At 38.4% G+C, this 19,172-nt stretch overlaps 1 protein-coding gene across 2 annotated transcripts in view; it reads left to right on the forward strand.

Annotated features, from left to right (window-relative positions):
* TESK2 (testis associated actin remodelling kinase 2) overlaps positions 1-19,172 on the forward strand; it is a 130,396-nt gene that overhangs the window by 100,650 nt on the left and 10,574 nt on the right. For both annotated transcript variants that reach the window (XM_049618635.1, XM_049618636.1), the window contains one exon: positions 17,070-17,216. In XM_049618635.1, the coding sequence (XP_049474592.1) occupies positions 17,070-17,216 (147 nt within the window). The remainder of the gene's footprint in view (positions 1-17,069; positions 17,217-19,172) is intronic.

The raw sequence follows: 19,172 nt of genomic DNA on the forward strand, positions 1-19,172 counted from the left end.
ATATATATATCTATAATAGATATATATATCTATAATAGATATATATATCTATAATAGATATATATATCTATAATAGATATATAATATCTATTATATATAATAGATATTTATCTATCCATAGATATCTATCTATCTATCTATATATATATAGAGAGAGAGAGGGAGAGAGAGAGGGAGAGAGAGAGGGAGAGAGAGAGGAGGGCAGAGAATTTAAGATCTCTTTAGCTGAGTAGTGGAGCTGGAATTTGAATCAAGTTCTGGCTCACTGTAATCCTGTGTTTACTAGACTTTAAGCTCCTTGGGTTTGGTTATTTTATTCACTACTGAATTGTCAGCAACTGGCACATAAAGGCATGCAATAAATACTAGTTGAGCAAATGGATAAATGGATGAATGAATGAATACTGCTTCCCAACACTTGGATTTACAGCAGTTAGTCTGTTTGCACAAAGACATTTGCCTCTTTCAAGGTTGTTTTGGCCATCCATTTGATGAATCTTTTCTCAGTGTTGGTAGTGATAAGATAGCTGGAGGATTTAGAAAAGTGCTTTAGGGGATTTCTAGCTAATCTTTCTCCTGATCCTCTCCATGACTGTGAGACTAGTGTGGCAACTGAATTCATAGAGCTCTTTTTGAGTTTAGGCTAAACCAGTTTTTAACAGAAGTTTTGACAAGTGTACTTTTCTTAATTTGATAAGTGGTATCATTCACAGGTGGGTCTATGTAGGCACTTGAGAGCTGTTCCTACTTTGGATACTGTAGTAAGAATGAAGACAGTGGAAGGAGGGTGGTTTCCCAATATACCTCTCATACATTCCTGGTACTCCATTTCAGCATTCCTACACCTGATACATCATCACTATCTGTACTTTCTTTTTAAAAAAAAATTTTTTTATGTTTATTTATTTTTTGACAGAGAGAGAGAGACAGAGCATGAGCGGGGGAGGGGCAGAGAGAGAGGGAGACACAGAATCTGAAGCAGGCTCCAGGCTCCCAGCTGTCAGCACAGAGCCCTACATGGGGCTCGAACTCAAGTACTGTGAGATCATGACCTGAGCTGAAGTCGGAGGCTTAACGGACTGAGCCACCCAGGCGCCCCCACTATCTGCATTTTCTATGTTTACTTGTTCTTTATGTTGGTCTTTTCTTGTTATCACGGTCACCATTATTTGCCTATATAGTAAATTCTTAGATCAACAATTTCCAAAGTGAATCATAAGCATTTCTATCCTCAACATGCTCATTTTAGCACATTTCACTTTCCTGTAGTAATTGCTTATGTTTGTTTGTTTGTTTTTTATTTATTTTTGATTATATTTATTTTCTACTCAACAAATAATTGCTAAGCAGACACTTTGTGTCAAAGGCCAGTTTAGCTGAACTTCAAAAAAGAGAAGCTGGTCTATGAAGGTGGCAGAACAATTGCCTAAAGCCTTGTGGTACATGGCACAAGTAGCTGCTTCATAAATGTTTAATGACTTGTAAAAGTATTAATATAGCGCTTAGCTTTTCTACTATCTTAGCTGATAGTTCTCTTTTCCTTCATCCCTGACCTTTCCCATTTTCTATATCTTATCAATCACAATGTCCTGTCCACTTTATCTTCTTACTATCTTGAATCCATTCACTTTACACCAGTTCCTCTGCCATCATCTTGCAGTAACCTGACTAGTCTATCAGTCTTCTTCCTCACCTAAAATCCATACTGTCCATGTTGCCAGCCGAGTGGTCCTTCTAAAATACAAATCTGTTTTTTAACCATCTTAGCCATTTTTAAGTGTACAGTTCAATAGTATTAAATATGTTTACATTGTTGTGCAACAGATCTCCAGATCTTTTTCATCTTCTACTTTCTGTTTCTGTGATTTTGACTGCTCCAGGTACCTCATAGAAGTGGACTCATATAGCATTTGTCTTTTTGTGACGGGCTTATTTCACTTAGCATAATGTCCTAAAGGTTCATCAATGTTGTAATGTGTGATGGGATTTCCTTCCTTTTTAAGGATGAAAAATATTCCATTGTAAATGTCTACCACATTTTACTTACCCATTCATCCCTTTGATGGACATAAACACCATGTTTAATACAAATCTAATTTTGTTTCTCTCTGCATAAACCCTTCTATAGCTCTTCATTGCCCTCAGGGTCAAGTCAAAACATCTAATCCTACTTCTGCTTGTCTGTGTGGCCTCACTGCTCACTTCTCTGACCTCTTTGCTCCTGTCTCAGTTATGCACCACAGTTATTAACCTCTTTCAGTTCCACAAATGGGACATGACCCTTTCCACCTCTGACCCTCTGTACTAGTTCTTCCCTCTGGCTATAACACAACCTCTCCATCTCCCATTGGCCTAGCCAACTCCTACTTAACCTTCAGAATCCAGCTTACATATATTATTTTCTCTCAGAAGTCTTTTCTGATCTCATAAGGTTAGGTATCTCTCCTATATGCTTCCATATTACAATAATACTTATCATTGATTTTTATTCACTGTTTGCATTTGTAGATTATAAATTCCTTAATGGCAAGGACCATTTTGTTTACACTGATACCAGTTGATTCCTAGCATAGTGCCTGACAAATGATAGCTGCTTATCATATTTGTTGATTGAATGAATAAATGAATAATCAGTGGCATTTTCTGGCTCAAAACCTTCAGTGATTTCTTCATTGATTACAGTATAGTTTTTTTAAATTTTTATTTATTTTTGAGAGAGAGGAGAGGGGGCAGAGAGAGAGAGAGAGAGAGAAAATCCCAACCAGGTTCCACATTATCAGTGCAGAGCCCAACATGGAGCTTGAACCCACGAAATGTGAGATCATGACCCCAGCCAAAACCAACAGTCAGATGCTTAACTGAGCCACCCTGATGCCCCTACAGTGTAGTTTTATAACCTTAGTTGCTTACCAGAATTGCTTAGGAGCTTTTTAGAAAGTGCAGATGCCAGAACCTCACACAAGACCCACTGAATTAAAGTCTTGGCGGAGGCCTAGGCACCTGTATTTTAAAATAAATTAATATACTCCATAGGGGGTGCCTGTGTGGTTCAGTCAGTTAAGTGTCTGACTCTTGGTTTCACTTCAGATCATGATCTTGCAGTTTTGTTTGAGTCCTGCATTGGGCTCTGCACTGACAGTGCAGAACCTGCTTGGTATTCTCTATCTCTCCTCTCTCTCTGCCCCTGCCCAGCTCGTGTACTCTCTCCCTAACTAAATAAATAAACTTTATATATAAGAAAATAAGTTCATAGGTTATTCTGATATACAGCTAGGGTTAAAGCATGGAATTCAGGATAAACTCTTAGCTTGGTATTGTAGTCCTCTGTGCTCTAACATCATCTTGCCTTTTTTCTGCTAGGTCTCCTCTTCTTTAATGAATACTTTGTTATTCAAACAAACTGGTTTTCATGTGTTTACTAAACACGGTCTATTTATTTTTTTTTTTTTTGCCTCCTTATTCATATTTCTTCATCCTAGGATGTACTCTTCCCCTTTATCCTGTATAGAAATCTTCTCTCCCTTCAGGACTTGGCTCAAAGTCCACTTATTTCTCCATAAAACCTTTTCTGATTCTTTCTTTGCCGGTGCTTGCTCCCCTCTCCTCGCCAAATTTGGTCATAATGTTCCCCTCCATTGATCTTCTTCTCCTGAATAGTTTTTGTGTTTGTATGTCTGTGTCTGTGTGTGTACCTCTCTTATTATACATTCTGCCATGTATTGAAGTTATTTTTGCTTTGGTTTCCCTATGTAAATGTAAGCTTCCAGAGTAGAAGGAACCCAGGCTTTGGGGTCAAAATGCTCAGATAAAATATCAGGCCCTACTATTACTAGTTGAGTAACCATATGCAAATTATTTAAATTCTCTAGGCTTGATTTCCTTGTTTATTAAAAAAAAAAAAAGATAACAAGAATGTTTCAGGGTGTTGCAAGGTTCAAATGAGATGAAAGTGCTTCATAAAACAAATTAGTTGCCGGTTATTATAGGGATAGTATTTTACTCATCTGCATATCTGTGATTTCCCAGCAGTACCTTGTATTAAAAGACACTATAGATACTGACTTGATTGAATGGGAGAAAAGGAAGCATGTTTTATGCCATTTAAAAAGTGAAGTAGAGGTAAATTTTCTTTTAAAAATTTCTTTTAAGGGAGCCTGGGTGGCTCATTTGGTTAAGCATCAGACTCTTGATTTTGGCTCAGGTCGTGATTTCTCAGGTTTGTGAGTTCAAGCCCCACATCAGGCTCTGCACCAGCTCGGAGCTGACATTGCAGAGCCTGCTTAGGTTCTCTCTCTCTGTCCCTCCCCATTTAGTGTGTGCATGCCTGCACGTGCACACACACACACACACACACACACACACACTCTCTCTCTCTCAAAATAAATAAACTTAAAAAATTATTTTATTTAGGGGTGCCTGGGTGACTCAGTAGGTTAAGCATTCCACTCAGGTCATGATCTCATGGTTTGTGGGTTCATGTCCCGCATCGGGCTCCCTGCTGTTGGTGCAGAGCTTTGGATACTCTGTTCCCCTCTCTCTCTGCCCCTCCCATGCCTGCATGCACTCTCTCATTAATAAACATTAAGTCAGTAAACATTAAATAAACATTAACAATTTTTTTCATTTCATTTATTTACTTATTTTTTGAGAGAGAGAGAGAGACAGAGACAGAGAGAATGCAAGTAAGCGAGGGGCAGAGAGAGAGAGATAAGTGGGACTCACCAGAAGTGGGGCTTGAGTTCATTGGATATGTGAGATCATGACCTGAGCCGAAGTCAGATGCTTAACTGAGCCACCCAGGTGCCCCCTAAAAAAAATTTTTAATAGATTTTTAAAATGTATTTTAGAGCTTATATGCATAAGCTCTTGCCTTGCGAATGCTTTTGCATTGATGAATTATAAATTATAAGACCTCTTGCATCGTTATCCTTTGACTCTGTAACTAATTTGCTGAACAATTTATTTTCCATTCAGATTAACTAGTCAGTCAAACATGTATTTCTGGTACACCCAGAAAGAACAAAATTGAGCACTGGACTTTTAGAAATACAAATTACCTGATAAGACATATTACCTGATAAGTTAGCTAAAATTTTGGATAAGAAAATATTTCATCTTTTTAAACCAATAATTTATTGTAGTTGGCAGTATCAAGGACCCTTTGTTTATGACATTTAAAAATAAGCTTTTTTCTGATTATAAAATCAGATGTACTCATTAAAGAAATAGTTAATATTTCTTGAATGTTGTGTTACATGTATTTTCTTTTTTCATCCTTATGACAACCCTCTGAGATATAGCCACTCTTACTGTTATTTTATGTAAGAAGAAACTGAGAATTAGATTAAATAATATTTGGAAAGCAATTCTTCCACTTTTTACCTACTTAACTCAATTTTTAAGTCATAGTTTAAATTTTCACTTTGCTAGAGTGGCTTTTTCTAATTGACCTCCCACATCCAGACTGTGAGTTGGCTTCTTATTTTCTTTGATAGCATTCTTTCCTTTTTCATTGTAGTACATCTTATAAGTCTTCATTTATATGAATGTTTGTTTATTGTCCCTCTCTTTCCCCTATATTACTTCCATGAGGACTGGGACCTTTTCTGTTTTGTTTACTACTAGCAAGAAATAGGTAACAGGTCATTGAAGAGGTAGGAGTTGGGTTAGAAGAATTAGTTGGGCTTCTTCAGGAATTGTCACTAGGAAAGCTAAAGACAATGTTTGTTAGATGCTGGGAGGCTAGAGCGTTAGCCAGAGGGCACCACAGTTAGGAAGACAGTTGTGTTTAGTGTGGTTCTTATTTACTCTTTTTACCTGTTTCTCTTGACGAAGCTAATATGGGTTGCTTTGGCCACTTACAAGGATGTTATAGTAGGAAAATGTATAATGTGGGCATAGAATGGATTGCCTTTCAGATCCATTCTGTCATATTGTTATTTTGTAGCCTTGGGCATTGTTTTCCCTATGAGTATGCACTTGTGAAAAAATGTTCTATCCATCATGGCAAGTGAGATAAATAAGGACAGTGTAATGTATATATTCTGATATTGACTAACTTATCCTGTACATAAGGTCATCAAAATCCTTTTCTGAGAACACCTAAAAGGTAAGGAGGCATTCATGAAGATCAGATAGAAGAACATTAAAATTTTGGGAAATAGAGACTAGATCATGCAAGGCCTTAGGGCATGGTAAGGCTTTTGAAATTTATTTTAAATACAGCAGGAAGCCATTGAAAGATTTTAGATAGGAAAGTAAATGATACAATTTGCATTTTAAAAATAGTAATTTGGCTACTCTAGGGAGAATAGATTGTTGAGGGGCAAAAGTAAGGGCAAGGAGAACAGAAGGAGAAATTTAGAGATTATGTGAGAGATGTGGGTGGTTTGAACTGGGGTGATATCCATGAAAATGTTTAAAGATCTGTCTTGGAAATAGAAGCACAAGATCCTGATTGTGACTTTGATAAGAAGGAGAATGAGAGGGACGCCTGGGTGGCTTAGTCGGTTAAGCGTCAGACTTCAGCTCAGGTCATGATCTCACAGTCCATGAGTTTGAGCCCCACATCAGCTCTGTGCTGACAGCTCAGAGCCTGGAGCCTGCTTCAGATTCTATGTCTCCGCTCTCTCTGCCCCTCCCCTGCTCATGCTTGGTCTGTCTCTCTCTCAAAAATAAATAAACATTAAAAAAAATTTGTTTTTTGAAGAATGAGAATGAGAAGTGAAATGGTCACAGTTTCTAGGTAGGTGGTGGTGGTGTTGTTTACTGAGATGTGGAAAACTTGGAGAGTACAGCTAGAATACTTCTCCCTCTGTTGTGCGTATATGACCTGTATTACCTGAGAACTTTTTTTTTTTTAAACATAATGCTATTATCGGCCTAGTCTCTTCACTATAGAAGACCAGACCCAGTCTTTGTCTTAGCCCATCTTAAGGCCCTTACTTGGGCAAGACTTTCCTGGTTTAAGCTCTAAAGACTGAAGTAGCTGATAAGAGCTGACTCATAGAGAATGGGGATGGAATCCCTGTATATAGTAGATGGTTAGGGACACTTCACTCATTAACTCATTCAACAAGTATTTATGAGGGCCTACTTTACCAGACACTGATCTAGGCATAGTATTAAACCTATTTTTCAATGAACTTTTGAAATGAAATGTCAGGATCTTCTGAATTTATTTGGAAAGGGTTTCAGAATTCAATGCTATGCTCATTCTCTGCTTTTAGTCATTTAGAAATTTTTTTTTACCATTTAGAATTCCCCAAACCCTTCTGAGTGGCATCATATCCAGGTCTGCTGCTTTGCTTAAATTGAGAGTTGGCCTTAGACTAGTATTAGCTGCTTCCCAGAGAGTCCCAGTGTCTGACAGAGGAAAGATAATTTTGAACAAATTGGTAAAATAAATATAAACTTAATTCACTGAAGATTAACCATCTGATTTTTCTCACTTTCTCATTAAAGAGGGCATATCATTCTGACATTTGAGATGGTTTAAAACCAAGGAAGAGAAAAGGCTCTCCTTTCTTGTTTTAGGATGTAGATACTTACATATACACCAGACCTCAGATCTGTTTTCTCTGCAGTAAAACCATAACTGGCTGGGTCCTCTTTCCCCACCCCTTCTTTTGATAACTGCTAGTAGAGATCATGAATTTTTGTGAATGTGAGGGTATTTAGTTACCTATTTGACTCTTAGCCTTTGGAGATTTCTGTCTGCATTTGGAGGGACTATTGGGCTGGGAAGCTGTCTTCCACATAGCAAGTTAGAAATCTTTCCTCCCTTTCTATCCCTTTACCTACCATTTGCCACTAGAAGATACTATTTGAACTTGTAGTTTGCTTCCTTTAACTTTTGCTTGATTTATTCCTTATTCTGAGGCTAAGTGGTATGCTAATATAGGCAGAGTAGGTAGAAGAAATGATTGGTTCATTTGAGGATGGCGTTCCTTTTATTACCTTAATTAGAAACTTAACTTCTTCTGGTTTCTATTTTCATTTTGTCCACTGTCAAGTCCCTATTCCTCAGATCTGGTGGGGAGACAGGGTGTGGTGTCTTCTTTAATGGATTGCTTTGTTCACTCTGACTGAGCCCAATCATCAGGTCAATGTCAAAAGATTCCTATGTGGATCTGCAGAGTACAGGGTTGTAGTAGATTTGGGGTGGCAAGCTGGAGAAAAGAATCATTTTAAGCATAAAACCAATATTTGGGTATAGGAAAGTAGACTGGATGGAGTGGTCAGGAGCCCTGGGCCGATCTGAAATCATGTCTGAAACTATTGATTGCTAGTAGAGCTTCACAGGGTAAAGAGAATAGTCTTATTATTTCTTAGTTTATTCCTTTGAGAAGATTTGTTCTACAGATTTATCTTCTAATGTTTACTTTATTTAAACATATTTGATTTTGATTATGAGATATTTGTTGTAAGAGTTAAAAATCTGTGGGGAAAGATTAATCCTACTTCTTTTAATCTTGTGGGGAAACATTCATTTTGATGTTTATAGTAGCTTACATCTTAGAAAAACACTTGTACTATTTCAGGTATGTTAAACAAACATGTTCTTTAAGCAGTGAACGGGGTCATACTAAGTGTCTGTCTATGGGAAGTATGAAAGAAGAGGGGAGATATCTTTATGGCCTCTTCTACTTACCTTTCAGTTGCTGATAAAAGAAATATCTTCCATAATTTCCAAAAAGATATCTTACTTATATTTTTAAAGTCCATGTGATTTTGACCACTTTAAGGAGTTTACCAAGAGGATGATAAAAAATATCCTCAGAATTTCATATCTGAGCAGCTAAATGTACTGTTTTATATTTCACTTTATATCCAATGCTACCATAGTGTCTGCTAGATAGTAGGCATTATTAAATATTTATTTTGGATGGTATTTATCAGAAAAATTATCTAAAAGCATACTTCTTTTTGATCTTAAGTTACATTAATGACTAGAATTGGGATGGCTTCTTTTTTTTTTTTTTCAATATATGAAATTTATTGTTAAATTGGTTTCCATACAACACCCAGTGGAATTGGGATGGCTTCTAATGAGAGAGAACTTAAAACCTGCCTCCGTTTATTTCAATGTACTCAATCATTCATTTGTTCATACAACAATTTATTTTGACTTCACTGCATACTGGGCTTACAAAGTTGAGAAAGACCTGGTCCCTGCCATCAAGGTTATAGTACAATGTGATAAGCAATAGTAGAAATATGTACAGAGGGATAAATGGCACAAAGTATAGGATGAGGTATTAGGAAATGCTTTCCAAAATAAAAGATTCGAACTAGGTTTAGAAGGATAAATAAGAATTAACAAAGCTATGAAAAGAAAGAGGAGTATTCTGGCAGTAGATAAGCATATATGAAGGTAGAATGAAACATTTAAATATTCTGAAATACTTTTTAGGTTCCCTTTCCCTTTGGGTCAGTTCATTACTGACTGCTTCAGTCAGGCAGCCCTGGTGGATCTCCTGAACAGTGGCAAACTCGGACCTTGGCAGATGTAGGGATATATGCTTGTAGTGGCTGTGGAACTTCGAGCTGAGAACAGGAGCCTCTTTTGGAGCACAAGCCTCCCACAGGGCGCTCTTGGGATGCCTGTCCTGAAATTACCCAAGGCAGTAACAAAGCTTTCTTTTCTTCTTTAAACCAAGCCAGCAGGATGGGATGTCTGCTAGCCTTTGTGTTTGGAGCTGACCAAAAGACATACAGTGGCCAGCACAATGGCATTGTTGGGCTTCAGTGAAAACTAGGTCGGGGCCCAGGCCCTCATCTGTAGAGGGCTCATCCAAAGAACAGAGGTTTCACAAGTCACTGATTTAGCCGATACTAATTTGACACTAATACTGATTTCTGATCTGTTTCTGACTTACTGACGGCACCTACGATTATAGGATCTCTTCCCATTGCTTCTCTGAACACCTAAATTTGGAATCTTTGAGTTGTCTTTAACTCTTTTCCTTCAGTTCTCATATTTACCACTCGGTTGCTATATCCTTTAGATTCTGTCTCTGCATATTCTAACTCTAGCTCACCCTCTCATGCTTATAATAATAGCACTCTAAGTCAGGCATTTGGTCACCTCTCATCTCTACTGTTGCAGTACCCTCCAGACCTTCCTCTAGTTACTCCTCTATCCTGCTGTCAGCATGATCTTTCTAAAATGTAGTTTGGGGCATGTATTAGTTTCCTAGGGCTGCCATAAAAAAGCACCACAATGTGGGTGGCTTATAACAACAGAAATTATTCTTTTACAGTTTTACAGTTCTGAAGGTTGGAAGTCCAAAATCAAAGTGTTGGCAGGGCCATGCTGTCTCTCTGAAAGCTCTAGGGTAAGATCCTTCCTTGCCTCTTCCTAGCTTCTGGTGGTATCTGTTGGCTTACAGATGTGTCACTCTTATCATTCACATCTTTGCCTCCCTTATTACATAACATTCCCCCTGTGTCTGTGTCTCTTCTCCTCTTTTTATAAAGATACCAATCCTATTGGGCTAAGGGTCTGCTCTACTCCAGTATGACCCCATCTTTATTCAATTCTATCTGCAAAGGCCCTATTTCCCATTAAGGTCACATTCACAGGTACCAGAGGTTAGGACTTGAGCATATCTTTTGGGGAGACATAATTCAACACATAACATATCATAGTATACCTTTACCTATAAACCTTTAGTACTGCCATGGTCTGACAAATTAACTATAGACATTTCATCGTGGTGTTTCAGAACTTATCTAAAAATAGTGTATATTTATAATAATAAATAATAACAGCAATAGACAACAACTGACATATACTGAGAACTTTCTTTGATATTGTTCTAAGCATTTTAGAGTCAACTCATTGAATCTTCATAACTCTGTAGGTTAGGTACTAATCTTTTTGGTTGTTGTCATTAGATACTATTCTTATTCCCATTTTATAGATGAGTGTTAAAGAAATTGAATAACCAACCCAGGGTTACACAGCTTGTCAGAGGTTAGATTCAATCCTAGGCAGTCTAACTCTGTAGTATGTAGGCTTTACCATTATACTGTACTGCCCCTTTACTTTTTAGTTTCATCCCCTCTCTCTACTTATACCTTATTCAGGAGAAAGAAAAGGAATAACTACCAATCTCTGCACTTTATCTATGTGTTCCTTTTGCAAAAAAATGTCTTTCTTATTCCTAGTTCTACATATGGGCTTCCATGAAATGGAACTGAATCCTCGACAATGAGTGATTTAGCCAGGCCTGGGTAAGGGAAGGGTATTCCAGGTAAAACAACAACAACAACAAAAAACAGCAATGTGCACAAATGTGCAAGTAAGCAGGGATCAGACCTTTATAAGCAGGGGTGAAAAGTTTCTTATGCCATGCTAAGTAAGGGTTGTGGGTTTTATCCTAAGAGAAATAGGGCATCACTGAATAATTTTAACAGGGATTGGCTTTAGATTGGCATTTCAGAAGGATTATTTGTGGTGTATTATGGAAAAAGGATTGGAATGAGGGCTAAGTCTGTTCAAGATACAAGAAAGGGACAAGAAGACTAGTTAGACAGCTAGTGGAATAACTCAAGAGATGGATTATGAAGATAAAATCTTGAAAGTGGGGAGAATGAGCTGAGCCCTGTGCTAGGCATACTTTGTATACCTTATTTCTTTTAATTACTCCCTGCTTTTGATTAAACATCAAACCCTGTTGCTTCTACCTCTAAGATGTCTCCAGATATTAACCTCCTTTCCATTCTTGCTGTCATTGTCCTATTCAGGCTTTTGTTACTTCTTCCCACTTGGATGATTCCAGAAGCCTCCTAACTATTCTCCTGGCTTCAGCTCCTGACTTCCCCACACAGTTTTTACATTACTCTTAAAATGATATTTCTGTATAGGATATATGAGGTTATTGTCTTGTGTGAAAAAAAATTTTTAGTTGATTATCATCTCAACTGGACTGTGAACTAGGCTAGACTGGACTGTGAACTAAGAGCAGAGACTGGCCCCACTTAGGTTTGTGTTTTCATATAATATGTTTTCAGTGTTTGTGTAGGTGGATGGATAAAGAGATGGATAGATCTTCCTCAGGACAGCCCTGCTAATTAAGTGGCAGCAAATGATCTGCGGTAGTTAGATGGCAGCATATTTATCTGCCTTGGGTGAGTTCCCTAGCTCTAGGCCAGTTGGGTAGGTTTTTCTAAAAGGAGTAACAGTTCTTACAGTTGATATTTTCTTCAGAGCCTCTGGATATGCCTTTGAACCAATGTTTAGAGATAAGCTTGTTTGTTGCAGGTATCAGTAGATTGATAATTCAAAGTTAAAAAAAAAGTAACCCTTTTGTCTTATTCTTCTGATGGTTATGATTGGGTGAGCCTACTGTAGCTGACTAAAATCAACAAGAATTGGGAATAGGAGCCCTGGGTGTAGTGAGTGTTACCTTAAGGAGAGGTTAAGTATTGCCCACTGCTGCTCCAGAATATTTTCTGTGTGGGTATGTTTATGTGTCTGTCTGTGTCTGAACTAGTACCATGAGAGCCTATAGGGATACATGGGAAGAGCCATATTCTCAGCCTACACAACTCCCAGCTATCTTTTAGGATCCAACTCAGATGTTACCAAACTCTCTGAAATTTTCCAAACTCAAGGAGAGTCAGTTTCTACTTTCATACCTGAAGTATTTACCTCTACTAAAGGGTTATTGGCATTATTTACTTACATCTGTGTCTTTCACTGGACATCTTTAAGGTATATATAAACTGTTATTCATCTTTATATACCCACATTTACTATGTGTAGTGCACTCTTCTAATCACTGGGGAAAATAATGCTGATGTAAACTGATAAGTTCTTACTGTCATGTGGGGGTGACAGGAGGCAGAGAAGTGCTCAATAAATGAGGTAGAAGTAATTTTAATTGATATTCCTGAGTGGAGAACTGAGTGTCCACTAATCTGACCCATTGGTGATTTTTTATGGTATCGACGTATGATTTCCTGCATACATAATATTGTTAGTCTCCAACACACATTTATTTATTTACTGCTTTTATGAAGAGTCTTTAAGGAAATCAAGTATCAAACACAAATGAAATGGTAGAAACTCTGTTATAATATTTTATTAGACCAGGAGAAGGAAAGGCAGGTTTTGGTGTAGATAAAGTTGGGGATCCGTCAATAAGAGGTACCAAAGTACCTCTGACACTTGACTGGCTGATATTATAGTTTTCTGAACTTGAAAGTTTAAAAGAACAGCAATAAAAAGTGTAAAACTCTCTCTAGTAGGTTATTTAAATACACTGCCAATGCCTTAGGTTGTTTTGTAGAGCCGGTCAAGGGAGTGGTCTGGAAGAAAACAAAGCAAAGCAGGTGTTGAGAAACTGAATGTGCTAGTGCAATTGCTTTTGCCTCTGCTTCGCACAGAGGGATTTGTTCACAGGACACCAGCTGAGCCAGCACTGGGAGTTGCTTATGGGGAAGTGAACATTCCAACTAATGGGCACACAGAGTATGTAGCAACTTAGAAGTCTTCCTTGTTGGCAGATCTCGAACTTCCTTTACTTACATATGCAAAGGTCTTGAGACATTGCGAAGTTATGGTTTCTAAAGGCCCAGAGGCCTATCAGCCCCTTCTAAAAATATTCACCAAAAGCAGGCAAGAGGAACAGGCTGTAACAATAAACTCCCTTTAATTTCCTTCTCTGGTCCTGCTTCTTCCATGTTGGTTGAAAAAACCAGAGCCTACTAATGGTGTGATTCCTCACCTTGTCTCACCTTTCTCTTTTGCTCTCCACCCTCTGTGGATTTCTCAGGTCCTGAGACATGCTGAAAAGAGTAAATATGTGTTTTTCCAAACCAGAATCAAGGGTCCTGGCTTAGCCTGGCCTAGAGAGAATGCAGATACGGCCTTTTCATCATAGTCTTTTCTGCCTGACCCTCAATTAGGAAACCTCAGTGGCTCCTGAAGTCAGGCTTTCCATGTCACATTGTCACCATATCAAAGAAGTGAACCACCATCTTTTCAGACTGTTTTGACTCTCAGAACTGAAGCAATTTGTGTGATTAGATGTCCACTTCATTGTCTCCATGTTGCTTGGAGTTTGCAAATTCACTTTCTTTTTAACAAATGGGCTCCTCAATTGTGAACTGTGGACAGATTCAACTAGAGTGAAAAGATGAAAGGTGCTATTCTAATGCTGTCATTATGCCTCATTTTGAGATTCCCAAGATGGGTTATGAAGCAGAATTAAGCAGACTGACAAGTTTCCCTTTTGAGAAGTTAGGTATATTTTTAGCCTTTCTTTCTGCCTGAGCCAACCTGATCCACCGCATCCAAGGATCTAAAGTGTTGCATCCTACTGCCCCCAGCTGGCTCTTTTTGGTGCTTATGTTACTACATCATAAAATCTCAGATTATATGGCACTTAAATTTTTTTCTAAGCACTTTCATGTATTTATATTAGATCCTCATAATAACATTGTGAGTTATATGGATCAGGAATTATCATATCTATTTTATACAGGGGGAAACTGAAGGATAGCCTCATTAGTTGATTTGTCCAAAGGTAAATAGTTGTTAGGAGGCAGAATTGGACTAAAATTCAGATCTCTTGCCTGCTAACCCATTAGGTTCCCTAGTCTTTTGAAAATTCAGTATCACCCCCCCAAAAAATAGATATTAAGAGCTTAATTTTAGGCTTAGAGGAATTTTCCCTCTTTCTCTCTTGGAAGGAGAAGGGAGATAATATATCATGTAAGGTTTGAATAAATTCATTACCTAATTGGAAAAAAAAATTGAGCTCCTGTTCTGTATGAGGCTCTTTGACTCAGATGCTGTGGGTTCTGACTCTAATGTAATGTAGTGGTAAAGAACATTGACTGTGGGCCAGACTGTCTGGGTTTGAACCCTAGATCTTAACCTCTAAATGCCTTTTATAAAATGAGAATAATAATACACTTAACTCATAGGGTTACGTGCAGATTAAATGAGATAATTAATGTAAAGTTCTTAGACTAGTGCTTGGTACAAAGTAAACACTATATAAATAAATATTAACTGTTGCCATTGTTGTTTCATTGTTATTGTTATTGTTTCTATTATTAGAATCTCTTTATAAAAAGGTTTATTTGTTCTTTAAAAAAAGAAAAATGCAAAGCAGCCCCTCATGGGTATGTAGAAATGACGAACAGCCAACTTTATTGAAAGAGTACATCATCATAGAGTTTCTCCACAGCCTTATCTTCCTACTCACTCCTCCGTTCCCTTTGGTCTTAACTCTGGTCTTAACCAACTGCTTGGCCATAGTTGCCAATTACTTCTTAGTTGCAAGTTCAGTGGACACTTTTTATGCTCACCTAACTTGATATTTATGGCATTTGATACTTTTGGTCATTTCCACCTTGGAATGTTCTCCTTCTTTGGCTTCTGTGGTAACATTCTTCCTTGGTTCTACTTCCTCTGCCTGCTCCTTTAAACGTTACCATTCCTTAAGATTCTGTTAATTTGCACTTTATATGTTAACCCCTGGACAATTTCATACATCCCTTGGCATCATGACTACTTCAGCTCAATGTTACTATCTTCTAAATGTTAGTCTCTAGCTCAGACTTTGTTCCTAAACTTTAAGCTGATTCTCTATAGGACATCTTCACCTCAGCTGTCCCACAAGCCCTTAAACTCAACATGTCCTAGCTAAACTCACTATCTTTTAACCTTGCTTCTTCTAAAAACCTGTCCTTCTATTTTGTGGATATTTAATAATGGCATCCAGGGACCAATGACCTAGGATCAACCTAGAGCTTTTTGTTGCCCTCATCCCCCCATCCAGGTAGTCAAGTTTTTTGTTTGTTTGTTTGACTCTTCCATTTAAAAATATATCTTGAATCTTGCTCTATTCCAATACTTCCACTATTGCCTTAACTGAGGCACCCTTCTTTCATCAGGATTATTGTAATAATTGCCTATTTATCCTTCTCCATATTCTCCATCTAACCCACCGATCATACCATTGCTTAAATAATCTTTTCTTTAAAAAGAAAATGGGGGCACCTGGGTGCCACATTCAGTTGAGCATTTGGCTCAGGTCATGATCTCATCATTTGTGAGACCAAGCCCCATGCTGGGCTCTGTGCTGACCATGCAGAGCCTGCTTGGAATTCTCTTTCCCTCTCTCTCTTCCACCTATCTCATTCATGCTCTCTCTCTCTCTCTCTCTCTCTCTCTCTCTCTCTCTCTCTAAAAATAAATAAACTTTTTAAAAAGTAATAAAAAAAAATAGGGGAACCTGGGTGGCTCAGTCAGTTAAGCATCCAACTTAGGCTCAGGTCATGATGTCATGGTCTATGAGTTTGAGCACCACGTCAGGCTCTGTGCTGACAGCTTGGAGCCTGGAGCCAGCTTCGGATTCTGTGTCTCCCTCTCTCTCTGCCCCTCCCCTGCTTAGGCTCTGTCTCTCTCTGTCTTAAAAATAAAGAAACATTAATAATAATAATAATAATAATAATAAAATAAAAAGCAAATATGAACATTTCCCTCTTCTGCTTAAAAGGCTTATTTTGTTCCCAATAGAAGGATAAAGTCCATATATCTTAGCAAAACATATTGGCCTCACCTGTTTCTACTAATTCATGCACTCTGGCCATATTGAGTAAATTAGTTTCCTGAATGCACCGTGCGTTTAACCTATAACTTTGCATATGTTGCTCCCTCTGTATGTAGTATCTTTCTTTCCGGATTCCCCAGGTCATCTTTTTAACTCCTTATTTCCTCTGTATAGCTTCCTTTGACATGCCCAGATTGGTTTTGTAAATGTATCCACTCATAGTGCTGTTGTACCTGTACAAAGCTATATTTTAGCATTTACCACATGATATAGTTTGTACCCCTGAATAGATTATGATCTCTTCAAAGAAAAGGGTCTTTGTGTGTAGCATCTACCGTAGTGCCTGGATGCAGAATAAACCCTCAGTAACTTAAGAAAAAAAAATTAAAAACCTAGAGTCTCTATCTTCTAGGTGTTTATTCTCTAATGGTTTCAACACCAGCCTAAACGTTCCTGACAAATAGTGGCTGGGTTTTCCATTCTATTTTGCAGTATATCAACTCTGGAAACCTGGAACAATTACTAGACAGTAACCTGCATTTGCCCTGGACTGTGAGGGTGAAACTGGCTTATGACATAGCAGTGGGCCTCAGCTACCTTCATTTCAAAGGCATTTTTCATCGGGACCTCACATCTAAGGTATGAAGGCTTTTCTTGCACAACTCTTTGAGACATTGTCTTCCATTACCAAGAAAGCAGGATTAAAAAAACCAATTATTAATGAACTTTGAAATAATGGAGATCTCTTACAGATTTAACATTCAATCACAGAGAATACAACTTACTACTATGTATATTAGTATACGTATATAGTATAGCTGTCCTTAGAAAACCAATCTTTCAGCAGGATTGAGTGTTGAATGTTGAGCCAGGCAACACTTAAGAACCTTAATGCTTTACTTCAATCTGAATGTATGTTGCAGGAGCAGTTGGCATGAGGAGGGTTAAGAGATTCTTGCCCTATAGGAGAGACAGCAGTCAAGGCAAATTGGGAGCCTATGTCTTAGTGTTCTCTCTCATGGCCTCCAGGAAGTAGCTCTTAACTGAGAACAGAAGTTCACTGGTTTTGTCATTTGAGTGCAGGTTTTGAGGGCCATAACGTACTGACCCATTTTCTATCTGTGTGATTGAGTTTCTGCCATTCTGCCAGTTCTTTGGCATCAGCTAGTCTCTTACTGTCCAAATTGCTATGTGACCAGGTTAGAAAAGAGTTGCTTTTAGAGGATGTTGGCCATGCTACAAGGCAGGCATCTCAGGGCCAAGTGGCCCAGGACACCACCATAACAAGGCTTATATAAATAGTACTGTTTGATCATTGATGTGGGAACTGTAAATCATCTAATATGATTTCTCTGCAAGAGCGATTTAGTCTTCTGCGGAGGTTTAGAGGAGTTTGTACTTGCCCAAGAATAGCTGTCATTTAATTCTCCACCCTCAACATCTACACGTGCACATACACAGACATATGTATGCATATACATACTCCTGTACCCCTTCTGTCATGAATGAGGGGTAACAAAGCTTGTTATCAGAGAAAGTTTGCAAAGGAACACAAGCAAGCTGTACTCTCAGAGCCAATAAGGCCTAGAGCAGTAAGTCTCTGGCTACCTTTCACTACAGTGGTTCTGGGGTTCCAAACAGCAGTACTACCCCTGAGGGGCCCTGGCCATTGGTTTATAAACTACTACAGAGAAAACAGCTTTGGGGAGGTGAGTGTAGGGCCCCTGGGTATGGCAGGGCCATTTGTAGTCAGCTACACTGTTACTGAAGCAGCATTAAGACTGGCGAGTGGAATCCAGTGACCAACTGAGGCCTAGTTATGAGGAGTCCTTTATCTTTATTGGCACTTGTAAGGGTTAGGACCTGGAAGGTGTCATCTTATCCCTTTGTTAGTCTTCTCTCCTTCCCTGGAATATTTTAGAAAATCAAGACTAAGAAAACTGTACTTATTCTAGGTAAATGGGTAGGGTTGTATATCAAGATACTGCCTTAGGTTGATAGCCTTCTCTCACCTTGAGCGTGCAGCCAGAACCAAATCTTTGCTTCCTACCGAGAAAGCATCATTTCTTCCAAGGTGGAGAGACATCCTGATGAGTTATCTATGTATATATTTCCCCCACACCTACATGAGCGTCTCTTATGCCTGGCACCATGGGTGAAGAAGTATTAGAAAAGGACAGTTTCTGACCTAGAGGTACTTATAGTCTGTTGGGAAATAACTAAAGAACAGCCTACAGCATTTAATAATTGAGTGTTCAGCTTCAGACCATTGGTTTTGGGAAAAGAAAGATCACTAGGTTAGGGTAGCTAGGCTTTCTGGAACAAAACTCCCCCCAACAAATTCCTAAGAGCTGATCGTATTCCCTCTGTGCCTCCAAAGCACTTTGCTCCATCATGCTAGTGTCCAAGTGTAGTTCTGTCTGGGATTGTCATGTTGTATTGTAACAATGACTAACCTCTTTGGACCTATAGGTCCATTTCCTAATGGGCAGTGGGTATCCCCGTGAGAAGAGAAATTAGGAACTTAGGAGAAAGAACTCTCCGTGTCTCTAGGCTGTGATTTCTTGGATCTGAACTGTAAGGAGATATTTAGGA

The sequence above is a fragment of the Panthera uncia genome, assembly GCF_023721935.1.
Source record: "Panthera uncia isolate 11264 chromosome C1 unlocalized genomic scaffold, Puncia_PCG_1.0 HiC_scaffold_4, whole genome shotgun sequence".
NCBI classification, from domain to species: Eukaryota; Metazoa; Chordata; class Mammalia; order Carnivora; family Felidae; genus Panthera; species Panthera uncia.